At 46.5% G+C, this 14,085-nt stretch overlaps 2 protein-coding genes across 2 annotated transcripts in view; one reads left to right on the forward strand and one right to left on the reverse strand.

Moving 5' to 3' along the window:
* fbxo41 (F-box protein 41) overlaps positions 1 to 14,085 on the reverse strand; it is a 451,090-nt gene that overhangs the window by 378,309 nt on the left and 58,696 nt on the right. The gene's annotated exons all lie outside the window — the stretch shown is intronic.
* Positions 8,443 to 14,085, forward strand: part of rtknb (rhotekin b) — a 177,418-nt gene continuing 171,775 nt past the window's right edge. The window contains exon 1 of the mRNA XM_080183009.1: positions 8,443 to 8,514. Within this exon, the coding sequence (XP_080039135.1) occupies positions 8,443 to 8,514 (72 nt within the window). The remainder of the gene's footprint in view (positions 8,515 to 14,085) is intronic.

Below are 14,085 nucleotides of genomic sequence, written 5' to 3' on the forward strand. Positions count from 1 at the left end.
TGACAGGCCCGAATCTTGCCCTGACCAATCTCTTATTCTTGACATACCTACAGAAAGCTTTAGGATTTTCCTTGATCCTATCTGCCAAAGTCTTCTCATGTCCTCTTCTAGCTCCTCTTAACTCTCTCTTTAGCTCCTTCCTGGCTAATTTATAACTCTCCAGTGCCCTAACTGAGCCTTCACGTCTCATCTTTACATAAGCCTCCTTCTTCCTCTTCACCAGAGATTCAACTTCCTTAGTACACCACGGTCCCCTCGCTCGACCACTTCCTCCCTGCCTGACAGGTACATATTTATCAAGGACTCGCAGTAGCTGCTCCTTGAATAAGCTCCACATTTCAGTTGTTCCCAGCCCCTGCAGTTTCCTACTCCACCCTATGTATCCTAAATCTCACCTAATAGCCTCATAATTACCTTTCCCCCAGCTATAACTTCTGCCCTTTGGTATATGCCTATCCCTTTCCATCACTAAGGTAAATGTCACCGAATTGTGGTCACTATCACCAAAGTGCTCACCCACCTCCAAGACTAACACCTGGTCTGGTTCATTACCCAGTACCAAATCCAATGTGGCCTCACCTCTTGTTGGCCTATCTACATACTGTGTCAGGAAACCTTCCTGCACACATTGGACAAAAACTGACCCCTCTAACGTGCTTGAACTATAGTTTTCCAATCGATATTTGTAAAGTTAAAGTCCCCCATAACAACTACCCTGTTACTTCCGCTCTTAACCAGGATCATCTTTGCAATCCTTTCCTCTGCATCTCTGGAACTTTTTGGAGGCCTATAAGCAATTCCCAGCAGGGTGTCCTCTCCTTTCCTGTTTCTAATCTCAGCCCATACTACCTCAATAGACAGGTCCACATCAAACGTCCTTTCTGTCACCGTAATACTGTCCTTGACTAACAATGCCACGCCTCCCCCTCTTCTACCACCTTCTCTGCTCTGACTGAAACATCTGAACCCGGAACCTGCAACAACCATTCCTGTCCCTGTTCTATCCATGTCTCTGAAATGGCCACAACATCGAAGTCCCAGGTACCAATCCAGGCTGCAAGTTCATCCACCTTATTGCGTATGCTCCTAGTATTAAAGTATACACACTTCAAGCCACCCTCCCACCTGCCAATACACTGCTGTGACCTAGAAACCTTGTCCATGACCTCCTTATTCTCAACCTCCTGTACACTGGAGCTACAATTCAGGTTCCCATCCCCCCTCTGAATCAGTTTAAACCCCCCTGAATAGCATTGGCAAATTTTCCCCCCAAGGTATTAGTACCCCTCTGGTTCAGGTGCAGACCATCCCTTTTGTAGAGGTCCCACCTACCCCAGAATGAGCCCCAATTGTCCAGGTATCTGAAACCCTCCCTCCTGCACCATCCCTTTAGCCACGAGTTCAAATGTTCTCCCTCTCTCTATTCTTCTCCACGCTATCCCGTGACACAGGTAATAAACCAGAGATAACAACTCTGTTTGTTTTAGCCCTAAGCTTCCACCCTAACTCCCTGAATTTCTGTCTTACATCCCCGTCCCTTTTCCTACCCATGTCATGGGTGCCTACATGAACCACGACTTGGGGCTGGTTCCCCTCCCCCTTAAGGATCTCGAACACTCAATCAGAGACATCACGGACCCTGGCACCTGGGAGGCAACATACCAACCGTGAGTCTCGCTCGTTCCCACAGACTCTCTTATCTGTCCCCTTAACTATGGAATCCCTAATCAGTAATCCTGTACTCTTCTTCCCTCTTCCCACCTGAGCATCAGGGACAGACTCTACTCCCGAGACCTGTACCCCATGGCTTACCCCCATTGAGTCTTCCTCCCCAACAGCATCCAAAACAGAGTGCTTGTTTTGGAGAGGAACAGCCTCGGGGGATCGCTGCTCTGACTGCTTCTTACCCCTCTATCGTCTCTGCAACTATCTTCTCTAGTCCTGTTAGAATTTTATAAGTCTGTTTGAAATTCCTTCCTCATTTGTCTAAACTCCAGCGAAAACAATCTGAACCTAGTCAATCTTTCTTCATACATCAGTCCCACCATCCCCGGAATCAGCCTGATAAACCCTCACTGCACTCCCTCGAGAGCAAGAACATCCTTCCTCAGAAAAGGAGACCAAAACTGCACACTGGGTGTGGCCTCACCAAGGCCCTGTACAATTGCAACAACAAGAAGTCTCACAACACCAGGTTAAAATCCAACAGGTTTATTTGATAGCAAAAGCCACTAGCTTTCGGAACGCTGCTCCTTCATCAGGTAAGTGAGGTTTCAGTTCACAAACAGGACATTTAAAGACACAAACTCAATTTACAAAATAATTGCTGGAATGTGAATCTTTAGAGGTAATCAAGTCTTAAAGGTACAGACAATATGAATGCAGACAGCTTTAAGCACAGGTTAGACAGATACGTATTGTCTCCAGACTGGACAGTTAGTGAGACTTTGCAAGCCCAGGCATGTCGTGGGGGGTTACAGATCATGTGACATGAACCAAAGTTCAACACCAAAGTTGGAGGAGTTGTAGACAGTGAGGATGGATGTTACAGTTTGCAGGGGGACATAGATAAGCTGCAGAGCTGGGCTGAGAAGTGGCAAATGGAGTTTAATGCGGAAAAGTGTGAGGTGATTCACTTTGGTAAGAATAACAGGAGTACAGAATATAGGGCTAATGGAAGGACTCTTAGTAGCGTTGACGAGCAGAGACATCCCGGTGTACATGTGCATAGCTCCCTGAAAGTTGGCACCCAGGTTGATAAGGTTGTTAAGAAGGCGTACGGTGTGTTAGCTTTTATTGGTAGAGGGATTGAATTTCAGAGCCGTGAGGTCATGTTACAACTGTACAAAACTCTGGTGCGGCCGCACTTGGAGTATTGTGTACAGTTCTGGTCGCCGCATTATAAGAGAGATGTGGAGGCATTGGAAAGGGTGCAGAAGAGGTTTACCAGGATGTTGCCTGGTATGGTGGGAAGGTCTTATGAGGAAAGGCTGAGGGACTTGAGCTTGTTTTCATTAGAAAGAAGAAGGTTATGTGGTGACCTAATTGAGGCATACAGGATAATCAGAGGGTTAGATAGGGTGGACAGTGAGAGCCTTTTTTCTCGGATGGTGATGGCTAACATGAAGGGACATAGCTTTAAATTAAGGGGTGGTAATTATAGGATGGATGTCAGAGGTAGGTTCTTTACTCAGAGTGTAGTAAGGGCGTGGAATGCCCTGCCTGCAGCAGTTGTGGACTCGCCAACTTTAAGGTCGTTCAAATGGTCAGTGGGTAGGCATATGGATAACATTGGAATAGTTTAGGTTAGAGAGTCATTACATTGGTTCCACTGGTCAGCGCAACATCGAGGGCCGAAGGGCCTGTACTGCGCTGTAATGTTCTAACTTCTTTCCCCAAGATCCCAGTTGAAGCCATCCTCGTGTGCGGAACTTGGCTATCAGTCTCTGCTCAGCGACTCTGCATTGTCTTGTGTCCTGAAGGCCACCTTGAAGAATGCTTACCTGAAGATCAGAGGCCAGATGTCTGTGACAGTTAAAGTGTTCCCCACTGCAAGTCCTTCAACAGTCACTTTAGCGCTCACGGGCATTCAGCTTCTGATCTTCGGATAAGCATTCTCTGTGATAGCCAAGTTTCGCACACGATGATGGCCTCAACCGGGATCTTGGATTCATGTCACACTATCTGTAACCCCCACGACTTGCTGATCTTTTCATGGACTCAGCTCCACTTACCCACCCGCTCACCATAACTCTTAATTCCTTTACTGTTCAAAAATGTAACCATTTTTGGCTTAAAAACATTCAATGAGGGAGCCTCAACTGCTTCACTGGGCAGGGAATTCCACAGATTCACAACTCTTTGTAAGTTAGAAACATAGAAAAACTACAGCACAATACAGGCCCTTCAGCTCACAAAGTTGTGCCGAACATGTCCCCACCTTAGAGATTACTAGGCTTACCTATAACCCTCGATCTTACTAAGTTCCATGTACTTATCTAAACGTCTCTTAAAAGACCCTATCGAATCCGCCACCACCACCATTGCTGGCAGCCCACCCACGCACCCACCACTCTGAGTGAGAAACTTACCTCTGACATCTCCTCTGTACCTACTCCCCAGCACCTTAAACCTGTGTCATCTTGTGGCAACCATTTCAGCCCTGGGAAAAAGCCTCTGGCTATCCATTCGATCAATACCTCTCAACATCTTAGAACATAGAACATTACAGCACAGTACAGGCCCTTTGGCCCTCGATGTTGCGCCAACCAGTGGAATCAATCTAATGACCCTCTAACCTAAACTATCCCAGTGTTATCCATGTGCCTGTCCACTGACCATTTGAATGCCCTGAAAGTTGGCGAGTCCACAACTCCTGCAGGCAGGGCATTCCACGCCCTTATACCCTCTGAGTAAAGAACCTACCTCTGACATTCATCCTATAACTACCACCCCTTAATTTAAAGCTATGTCCCCTTGTGTTAGCCACCACCGTCTGAGGTAAAAGGATCTCATTGTCCACCATATCCAATCTTTTGATCATCTTGTGTGCCTCAATTAGGTCACCTCGTAACCTTCTTCTCTCTAATGAAAATAACCTCAAGTCCCTCAGCCTTTCCTCATAAGACCTTGTCTCTCCAAGGAGAAAAGGCCAAGCTCACTCAACCTATCTTCATAAGGCATGCTCTCCAATCCAGGCAACATCCTTGTTAATCTCGTCTGCACCCTTTCTATGACTTCCACATCCTTCCTGTAATGAGGCAACCAGAACTGAGCACGGTACTCCAATTGGGGTGTGACCAGGGTCTTATACAGCTGCAATATTATCTCTCGACTCCTCAACTCAATTCCTCGATTGATGAAGGTCAGTACACCATACACCTTCATAACCACAGCTTCAACCTGCGCAGCTGCTTTGAGGGTCCTATGAACTCGGACCCCAAGATCCTTCTGATCTTCCACACTGCCAAGAATCCTCCCATTAATATTATATTCTGCCATCCTATCTGACCTGCCAAAATGAACCTCCTGAGTTCCTCCTCAACTCAATCCTAAATCTGCTTCCTCCTAGTTCTAGTTTCACCTGCCAGTGGAAACAACTTCCCTGCTTCTATCTTATTTATTCCCTTCATAACCTTGTGTGTTTCTATAAGATCTCCCTTTCTTCTTCTGAATTCCAGTGAGTATAGCCCCAGTCTACTCAGTCTCTCCTCATAAGCGAACCCTCTCAACTCCTGAATCTCCTCTGCACCCTCTCTAGTGAGGAGACCAAAACTGTACACAGTAACTCCAGGTGTGGCCTCACCAGCACCTTATACAGCTGCAACATAACCTCGCTGTTTTTAAACTCCATCCCTCTCGCAATGAAGGACAAAATTCTTAATTACCTGTTGTACCTGCAAACCAACTTCTTGAGATTCCTGCACAAGGACATCCAGGTCCCTCTGCACAGGAGTATTCTGTAATTTTTTTACCATTTAAATAATAGACAATTTTGCTGTTATTCCTACCAAAATGGATGACCTCACATTTACCAACGTTGTACTCCATCTGTCAGACCCTTGCCCACTCACTTAGATGATCTATATCCCTTTGCAGACTTTCAGCATCCTCTGCACACTTTGCCACCCATCTTAGTGTGATCTGTGAATTTTGACACACTACACTTGGTCCCCAACTCCAAATTATCCATATGAATTGTAAACAATTGTGGTCCCAACACTGATCCCTGAGGCACACCACAAGTTACTGATCGCCAACCAGAAAAACACCCATTTACCCCCAGTCTTTGTTTTCTGTTAGTTAACCAATCCTCTATCCACATAACACTGTGCACCTTTATCTTATGTAGCAGTCTTTGGTGCGGCACCTTTCAAATGCCTTCTGGAAATCCAGATACACCACATCCACAGGTTCCCCATTGTCCACTGCACATGTAATGTTCTCAAAGAATTCCACCAAATTAGTCAAACATAAGAACATAAGAAATAGGAGCAGGAGTCGGCCATCTAGCCCTTCGAGCCTGCCCCGCCATTCAATAAGATCATGGCTGTTCTGAAGTGGATCAGTTCCACTTTCCTGATTTCTCCCCATAACCCTTAATTCCCTTGCCTATCAAAAACCTATCTACCCGTGACTTAAATATATTTAGCGAGGCAGCCTCCACCACTTCAATGGGCAGAGAATTCCAGAGATTCACCACCCTTTGAGTGAAGAAGTTCCTCCTCAACTCTGATCTGAATTGCTTCCCCCCCCTTATCTTGACGCTGTGCCCTCTAGTCCTGCTATTCTTTCTAAGCAGGAAGAATCTCTGTACCACTACCCTATCTATCCCCTTCATTATCCTGTAAGTCTCTATAAGATCCCCCCTCAGCGTTCTAAACTCCAACGAGTACAGACCCAGTCTATTCAATCGTTTCTCATAGGCTAAACCTCTCATCTCTGGCATCAGCCTAGTGAACCTTCCCTGCACTCCCTCCAAGGCCAAAATATCCTTCCGCAAGTGTGGTGACCAAAACTGCGCACAGTACTCTAGTTGTGGCCTCACCAGTGCCCTGTACAGTTGCAGCAAGACCTCCCTGCTTTTATATTCTATCCCCCTCGCTATAAAGGCCAGCATTCCATTCGCCTTCTTGATCACCTGCTGCACCTGCAGACTGGGTTTTTACGACTCATGCACAAGGACCCCCAGGTCCCTCTGCGCCGTAGCATGCTGCAGCTTTTCGCCCTTTAAATAATAATCCCTCCTACTATTATTCCTGCCAAAGTGGATAACCTCACACTTGCTAACATTATACTCCATCTGCCAGGTCCTCGCCCACTCGCTTAGCCTATCCAGATCCCTCTGCAGACTTTCCACACCCTCCACGTAATTTGCTTTTCCACTCATCTTCGTGTCATCAGCAAATTTTGTCACCCTCCACTCAGCCCCCTCCTCCAGATCATCTATATAAATGGTAAACAGTTGAGGCCCCAGCACCGATCCCTGCGGCACTCCACTAGTCACCAACCGCCAAACAGAATAGCACCCATTGATACCAACTCTCTGCTTCCTAATAGACAACTAATCCTCTATCCACACTAACACCCTACCCCCAACTCCATGCCCCCTAACCTTCTGCAGCAAACTTTTGTGAGGCACCTTATCAAATGCCTTTTGGAAATCTAAAAACACCACATCCACCGGTTCCCCTCTGTCTACCGCACTAGTCACATCCTCATAGAAATCCAATAACTTTGTTAAACATGACTTCCCCTTAACGAGTCCATGCTGCGTCTGCTTGATCGAACCATTCTTTTCTAGGTGCCTCGCTATCTCTTCTTTGACGACTGATTCTAGCATTTTTCCAACAACAGACGTTAAACTAACTGGCCTATAATTCCCGGCCTTTTGTCTGCTATCTTTTTTAAACAGCAGCGTAACATTAGCCGTTTTCCAATCTTCTGGCACTTCCCCGGAGTCCAGTGAATTTTGGTAAATAATCACTAAGGCATCCGCTATCACCTCTGCCATTTCTTTCAGAACCCTGGGATGCATTCCATCCAGTCCCGTGATCTTCCATGTTCTTCCCTTCATGGACCCATGCTGCGTCTTCCCAATGGGACAATTTATATCCAACTATATGGGAAGTCAGGTGTTTATAGCATATAGGTGAAGACCTGATGGGCTGAAGGGCCTCTTCTACACAGTATGATTCTATGGTGTACTCATTTGGAGACCTGGTGCAGACATGATGGGCTGAATGGCCTCTTCCTGCATTGTAATAGTTTCTATTTTCTCTTTTGATTTGTTTGTAAGATTGGTTTCCAGTCACTCTCCTCACTACTCCTTTGCTGTTATTATTTCTGGGTTTGTTTGTTCCTCTGGTTTGTACCTTAAGATATAAACATTGCAGAGGGAAAGTGGGACTGGCTGCATTACTGCTGCAGAGGATTGACGTGGACACAGTCAGCCTCCATGTGTGCTATAAGTAGATTGTGAGAATGTGCAGTCTCTGGAGCTCAGTGCCCGAGGATTGGATGGTGGGTTTGCCAAGGGGCAGTGGTTAACCTCTTTCTTGCTGCAGATTGTTCTCTGGCACCAGCCAGCCGGAGGTGGATGAAACGCTGATAATTTGCAAGGAATGTGAAGCAGGCAGAAGTTGAACTTGACATTGATGGTGAGGCTGAAACACTTGGTGCTTTTAGTAGCTGAATGAAGCCTGTGTGCTGCAGTGTGTGTCTGAGCCAAAGGGCCTCCAGCACCAGCTGAGGGGCTGGATTCAGACACTGGGCTTCCTGTCAGCAATGTACAGCTGGAACTCAATGAATGTGAGGGTGTGGGAGGAGAGAGGGAGGGGAGAGAGACAGAGAGAAACTGGGAGAGAGAGAGTCCGGAGCGTCTGGGCTCCGGTGTCGGGGCTCCGGGGAGATGAGGGGGTGAAAGTCCCACCAGCCGCAGCAATGGAGGAAACTATCCGCATTCTGGAGGATCTGAACCTGATTTACATTCGCCAAATCGCATTGAGCCTGCAGGTAAGAGGGGATCGACTGGTAATCTGGCGCAGCTCCACTGGATCTCCCGATGATCTCCGTGTCGATATGATCTACTGGATCCTATTGACCTTATTGTGGAAATTGTATGGGATCTCCTGCGGTGATCCAATGGGGAATCTTCTGGGTTAATCCAATGAGGAAATCTCTTGTGGGATTTCCTAGGGTGATCCAATGAGGAAGTCTCGACTTGGATCTCCTGGGGTGACTCAATGGGGGAATCTCCTGTGGGATTTCCCAGGGTGATCCAATGGGGGAATCTCCTGAGGGATTTCATAGGGTGATCCAATGGAGGAATCTCCTGTGGGATTTCCTAGGGTGATCCAATGGAGGAATCTCCTGAGGGATTTCCTAGGGTGATCCAATGGGGGAATCTCCTGTGGGATTTCCTAGGGTGATCCAATGGGGGAATCTCCTGAGGGATTTCCTAGGGTGATCCAATGGGGGAATCTCCTGAGGGATTTCCTAGGGTGATCCAATGGGGGAATCTCCTGAGGGATTTCCTAGGGTGATCCAATGGGGGAATCTCCTGAGGGATTTCCTAGGGTGATCCAATGGGGGAATCTCCTGTGGGAGTGTTGATTAAGAATCTGAGCCTTGGAGATGGCAGAAAAACACACAAGAAACAATACTTTTCCCTGTGTATCAAGACATGTGACAATAATAAATCTGATCAAAGAGCACAGGATATAGAGGAAGAGATACTGTGAGCCTATCAAACGTTATGGTGATAAAAAACAATTAATGGGATTTGGGGGTTGCTGGGTAGGTCAGCATTCGCACATCAATAACTTTCCATCAGAACGGGAGCTTTCTCCCTGAACCACTGCAGTCCACGTGGTGAATTCATGGGGAATTTTAGTTTAAAATCATAGAAGTTTACAACATGGAAACAGGCCCTTTAGCCCATTCCGCTCAATTTTTACACTAAGCTAAACCCAGTTGCCTGCATTTGGCCCATATCCCACTATACCCATCTTACCCATGTCACTGTCTAAATGCTTTTTAAAAGACAAAATTGTACCCTAGTTTTAGACTCCCCTACCTTTGGGAAAAGATATTGACTGTCCAGCTGACCTATGCCCCTCATTATTTTGTAGACCTCTATAAGATCACTCTCAGCCTTCTATGCTCCAGAGAAAAAAGTCTCAGTCTATCCAGCCTCTCATAGAACATGGAACATTTCAGCACAGTACAGGCCCTTCGGCCCTCGATGTTGCGCTGACCAGTGGAACCAATGTAATGACCCTCTAACGTAAACTATTCCAATGTTATCCATATGCCTATCCACTGACCATTTCAATGCCCTTAAAGTTGGCGAGTCCACAACTGCTGCAAGCAGGGCATTCCACGCCCTTACTACCCTCTGAGTAAAGAACCTACCTCTGACATCCGTCTTATAATTACCACCCCTTAATTTAAAGCTATGTCCCCTTGTGTTAGCCATCACCATCCGAGGTAAACGGCTCTCACTGTCCACCCTATCCAATCCTTTGATCATCTTGTATGCCTCAGTTAGGGCACCTCTTAACTATCTTCTCTCGAATGAAAATAACCTCAAGTCCCTCAGCCTTTCCTCATAAGACGTTCCCACCAGACCAGGCAACGCCCTGGTAAACCTCCTCTGCATCCTTTCCAATGCCTCCACATCTTTCTTATAATGCGGCAACCAGAACTGTACGCAATACTCCAAGTGCGGCCGCACCAGAGTTTTGTACAGTTGTAACATGACCTCACGGCTCCAAAATTCAATCCCTCTACCAATAAAAGCTAACACACCGTACGCCTTCTTAACAACCTTATCAACCTGGGTGCCAACTTTCAGGGAGCAATGCGCATGTACCCTGAGATCTCTCTGCTCGTCGACACTACTAAGAGACCTTCCATTAGCCCTATATTCTGTACTCCTGTTATTCTTACCAAAGTGAATCACCTCACACTTTTCCATATTAAACGCCATCTGCCACCTCTCAGCCCAGCTCTGCAGCTTATCTATGTCCCTCTGCAAACTGTAACAACCATCCTCACTGTCTGCAACTCCTCCGACTTTGGTGTCATAGAACACTGTTTGTGCTGTAGTGTTCTATGTTCTATGTTCTAAACAGGCCCTTTGACCCACAAGTTGCACCGATCACATCCATACCTACCAAGTTATAGAACTATCTGTAACTCCCAATCCCATTAAATCCCATATACTCATCCAGAAGTCTTTTAAAAGACCCCAGTGAGTTCGCCTGTACCACCACTGACTGCAGCTGATTCCACTCACTCACCACCCTCAGAGAAAAACTTACCCCTAACATCTCCTCTGTACTTGCTTCCCTGCACCTTAAACCTGTGTCCTCTCATAGCGACCATTTCACCCCTGGGAAATAGCCTCCGAGAATCCACCCTCTCAACGTTCCTCTCAACATTTTATAAACCTCTATCAGGTCGCCTTTCAACCTTCGTCACTCCAGGGAGAAGAGACCTAGCTCCCTCAACCTATCTTCATAAGGCATGCCTCCCAATCCAGGCAACATCCTTGTAAATCTCCTCTGCACCCTCTCAATAGCTTCCACATCCTTCCTTTAGTGAGGCGACCAGAACTGCGCACAGTACTCCAAGTGGGGTCTGACAAGGGTCCTATAAAGTTGCAGCTTACCTTCAGGGATCTATGCACATGTACACCGAGATCTTTCTGCTCGTCGACACTACCAAGAGTCCTTCCATTAGCCCTATATTCTGTAATCCTGTTATTCTTACCAAAGTGAATCACCTCACACTTTTCCGCATTAAACTCCATCTGCCACCTCTCAGCCCAGCTCTGCAGCTTATCTATGTCCCTCTGCAAACTGTAACACCCATCCTCACTGTCTACAACTCCTCCGACTTTGGTGTGGTCAGCAAATTTACTAATCCATCCTTCTACACCCTCATCTAGGGCATTTATAAAAATGACAAACAGCAGTGGCCCCAAAACAGATCCTTGAGGTACACCACTTGTAACTGAACTCCAGGTTGAATATTTCCCATCAACCACCACCCTCTGTCTTCTATCAGCTCGCCAATTCCTGATCCAAACTGCTAAATCACCCTCAATCCCATGCATCTGCATTTTCTGCAGTAGCCTACCATGGGGAACCTTATCAAACGCTTTACTAAAATCCATATACACCACGTCAACTTTCTTACCCTTATCCACCTCTTTGGTCACCTTTTCAAAAAACTCGATAAGGTTTGTGAGGCACGACCTACCCTTCACAAAACCGTGTTGACTCTCCCTAATCAATTTATTTCCCTCTAGATGATTATAAATCCTATCCCTTATAATTCTTTCCTAAACTTTGCCCACAACAGAAGTAAGGCTCACTGGTCTATAATTCCCAGGATGGTCTCTACTCCCCTTCTTGAACAAGGGGACAACATTTGCTATCCTCCAGTCTTCCGGCACTATACCTGTAGCCAATGACGACATGAAGATCAAAGCCAAAGACTCTGCAATCGCCTCCCCAACCTCCCAGAGAATCCTAGGGTAAATCCCATCCGGCCCAGGGGACTTATCTATTTTCATACTCTCAAGAATTGCCAACACCTCCTCCTTATGTACCTCAATCCTGTCTAGTCTAAAAGCCTGTATCTCAGTATTCTCCTCGACCACATTGACTTCTTCCTGCGTTGGTATCAATGGGTGCTATTCTGGTTGGCAGTTGGTGACTAATGGAGTGCCGCAGGGATCGGTGCTGGGGCCTCAACTGTTTACCATTTATATAGATGATCTGGAGGAGAGGGGGCTGAGTGTAGGGTGATGAAATTTGCTGATGACAGGAAGATGAGTGGAAAAGCAAATTGTGCGGAGGGTGTGGAAAGTCTGCAGAGGGATCTGGATAGGCTGAGCGAGTGAACGAGGACCTGGCAGATGGAGTATAATGTTAGCAAGTGTGAGGTTATCCACTTTGGCAGAAATAATAGTAGGAGGGATTATTATTTAAAAGGTGAAAAGCTGCAGCATGCTACGGTGCAGAGGGACCTGAGGGTCCTTGTGCACGAGTCACAAAAACCCAGTCTGCAGGTGCAGCAGGTGATCAAGAAGGCGAATGGGATGCTGGCCTTTATAGCGAGGGGGATAGAATATAAAGGCAGGGAGGTCTTGCTGCAACTGTACAGGGCACTGGTGAGGCCGCAGCTGGAGTACTGTGTGCAGTTTTGGTCGCCGCACTTGCGGAAGGATATATTGGTCTTGGAGGGAGTGCAGAGGAGGTTCATGAGGCTGATACTGGAGATGAGGGCGTTGGACTATGAAGAGAGACTAAATAGACTGGGTCTGCGCTCATTGGAATTTAGAAGGATGAGGGGGGATCTTATAGAGACGTATAAGATAATGAAAGGGATGGATAGGGTAGTGGTAGAGAGATTCTTCCTGCTTAGAAAGGATAGCAGGACTAGAGGACACAGCCTCAAGATAAGTGGGGGCAGTTTAGATCAGAGTTGAGAAGGAACTTCTTCACTCAAAGGGTGGTGGATCTCTGGAATTCTCTGCCCATTGAAGTGGTGGAGGCTACCTCGCTGAATATATTTAAGTCACGGGTAGATAGGTTTCTGATAGACAAGGGAATTAAGGGTTATGGGGAGAAAGCAGGAAAGTGGAACTGATCCACTTCAGATCAGCCATGATCTTATTGAATGGCGGGGCAGGCTTGAAGGGCTAGGTGGCCTACTCCTGCTCCTATTTCTTATGTTCTTATGTGAGTACTGATGAAAACTATTCATTCAGTGCCTCTCCTATCTTTTCAGGCTCCACGCACAACTTCCCACTGCTGTCTCTGACTGGCCCTAATCTTGCCCAATCTTTTATTCTTGACGTACCTATAGAAAGCTTTAGGGTTCTCCTTGATCCTATCCGCCAAAGTCTTCTCATGTCCTCTTCTAGCTCTTCTTAACTCTCTCTCTTTAGCTCCTTCCTGGCTAATTTATAACTCTCCAGTGCCCTAACTGAGCCTTCACGTCTCATCTTTACATAAGCCTCCTTCTTCCTCTTCAGCAGAGATTCAACTTCCTTAGTACACCACGGTTCCCTCGTTCGACCACTTCCTCCCTGCCTGACAGGTACATATTTATCAAGGACTCGCAGTAGCTGCTCCTTGAATAAGCTCCACATTTCAGTTGTTCCCAGCCCCTGCAGTTTCCTACTCCACCCTATGTATCCTAAATCTCACCTAATCACCTCATAATTACCTTTCCCCCAGCTATCTCCTTATAACTCAAACCATCAAATCCCAGTAGCGTCTTAGTGAATCTTTCCTGCGTATCAACTAAAAAGATAAGATAGGCAACAATCACGTGGATTTAACTTTACAGTTAGAATCAGGTATTCACAATGGGCAACAAAAAGATGACAGAGCAGCTGAACAAATCCTTTGGATCTGTCTTCACTAAGGAGGACCTTCCAAAAAGGGGAAAGAGGGTCTCGCACAAAGAAGGAATTAAAAGAAATCCTTCTTCGTCAGAAAATTGTATTGGGGAAATTGCTGGGATTAAACCCAATAATTCCCCAGGGCCTGATGCTTTGCAACC

The sequence above is a fragment of the Carcharhinus amblyrhynchos genome, unplaced genomic scaffold (assembly GCF_965287045.1).
Source record: "Carcharhinus amblyrhynchos unplaced genomic scaffold, sCarAmb.v2.hapA chromosome_115, whole genome shotgun sequence".
Taxonomy (NCBI): domain Eukaryota; kingdom Metazoa; phylum Chordata; class Chondrichthyes; order Carcharhiniformes; family Carcharhinidae; genus Carcharhinus; species Carcharhinus amblyrhynchos.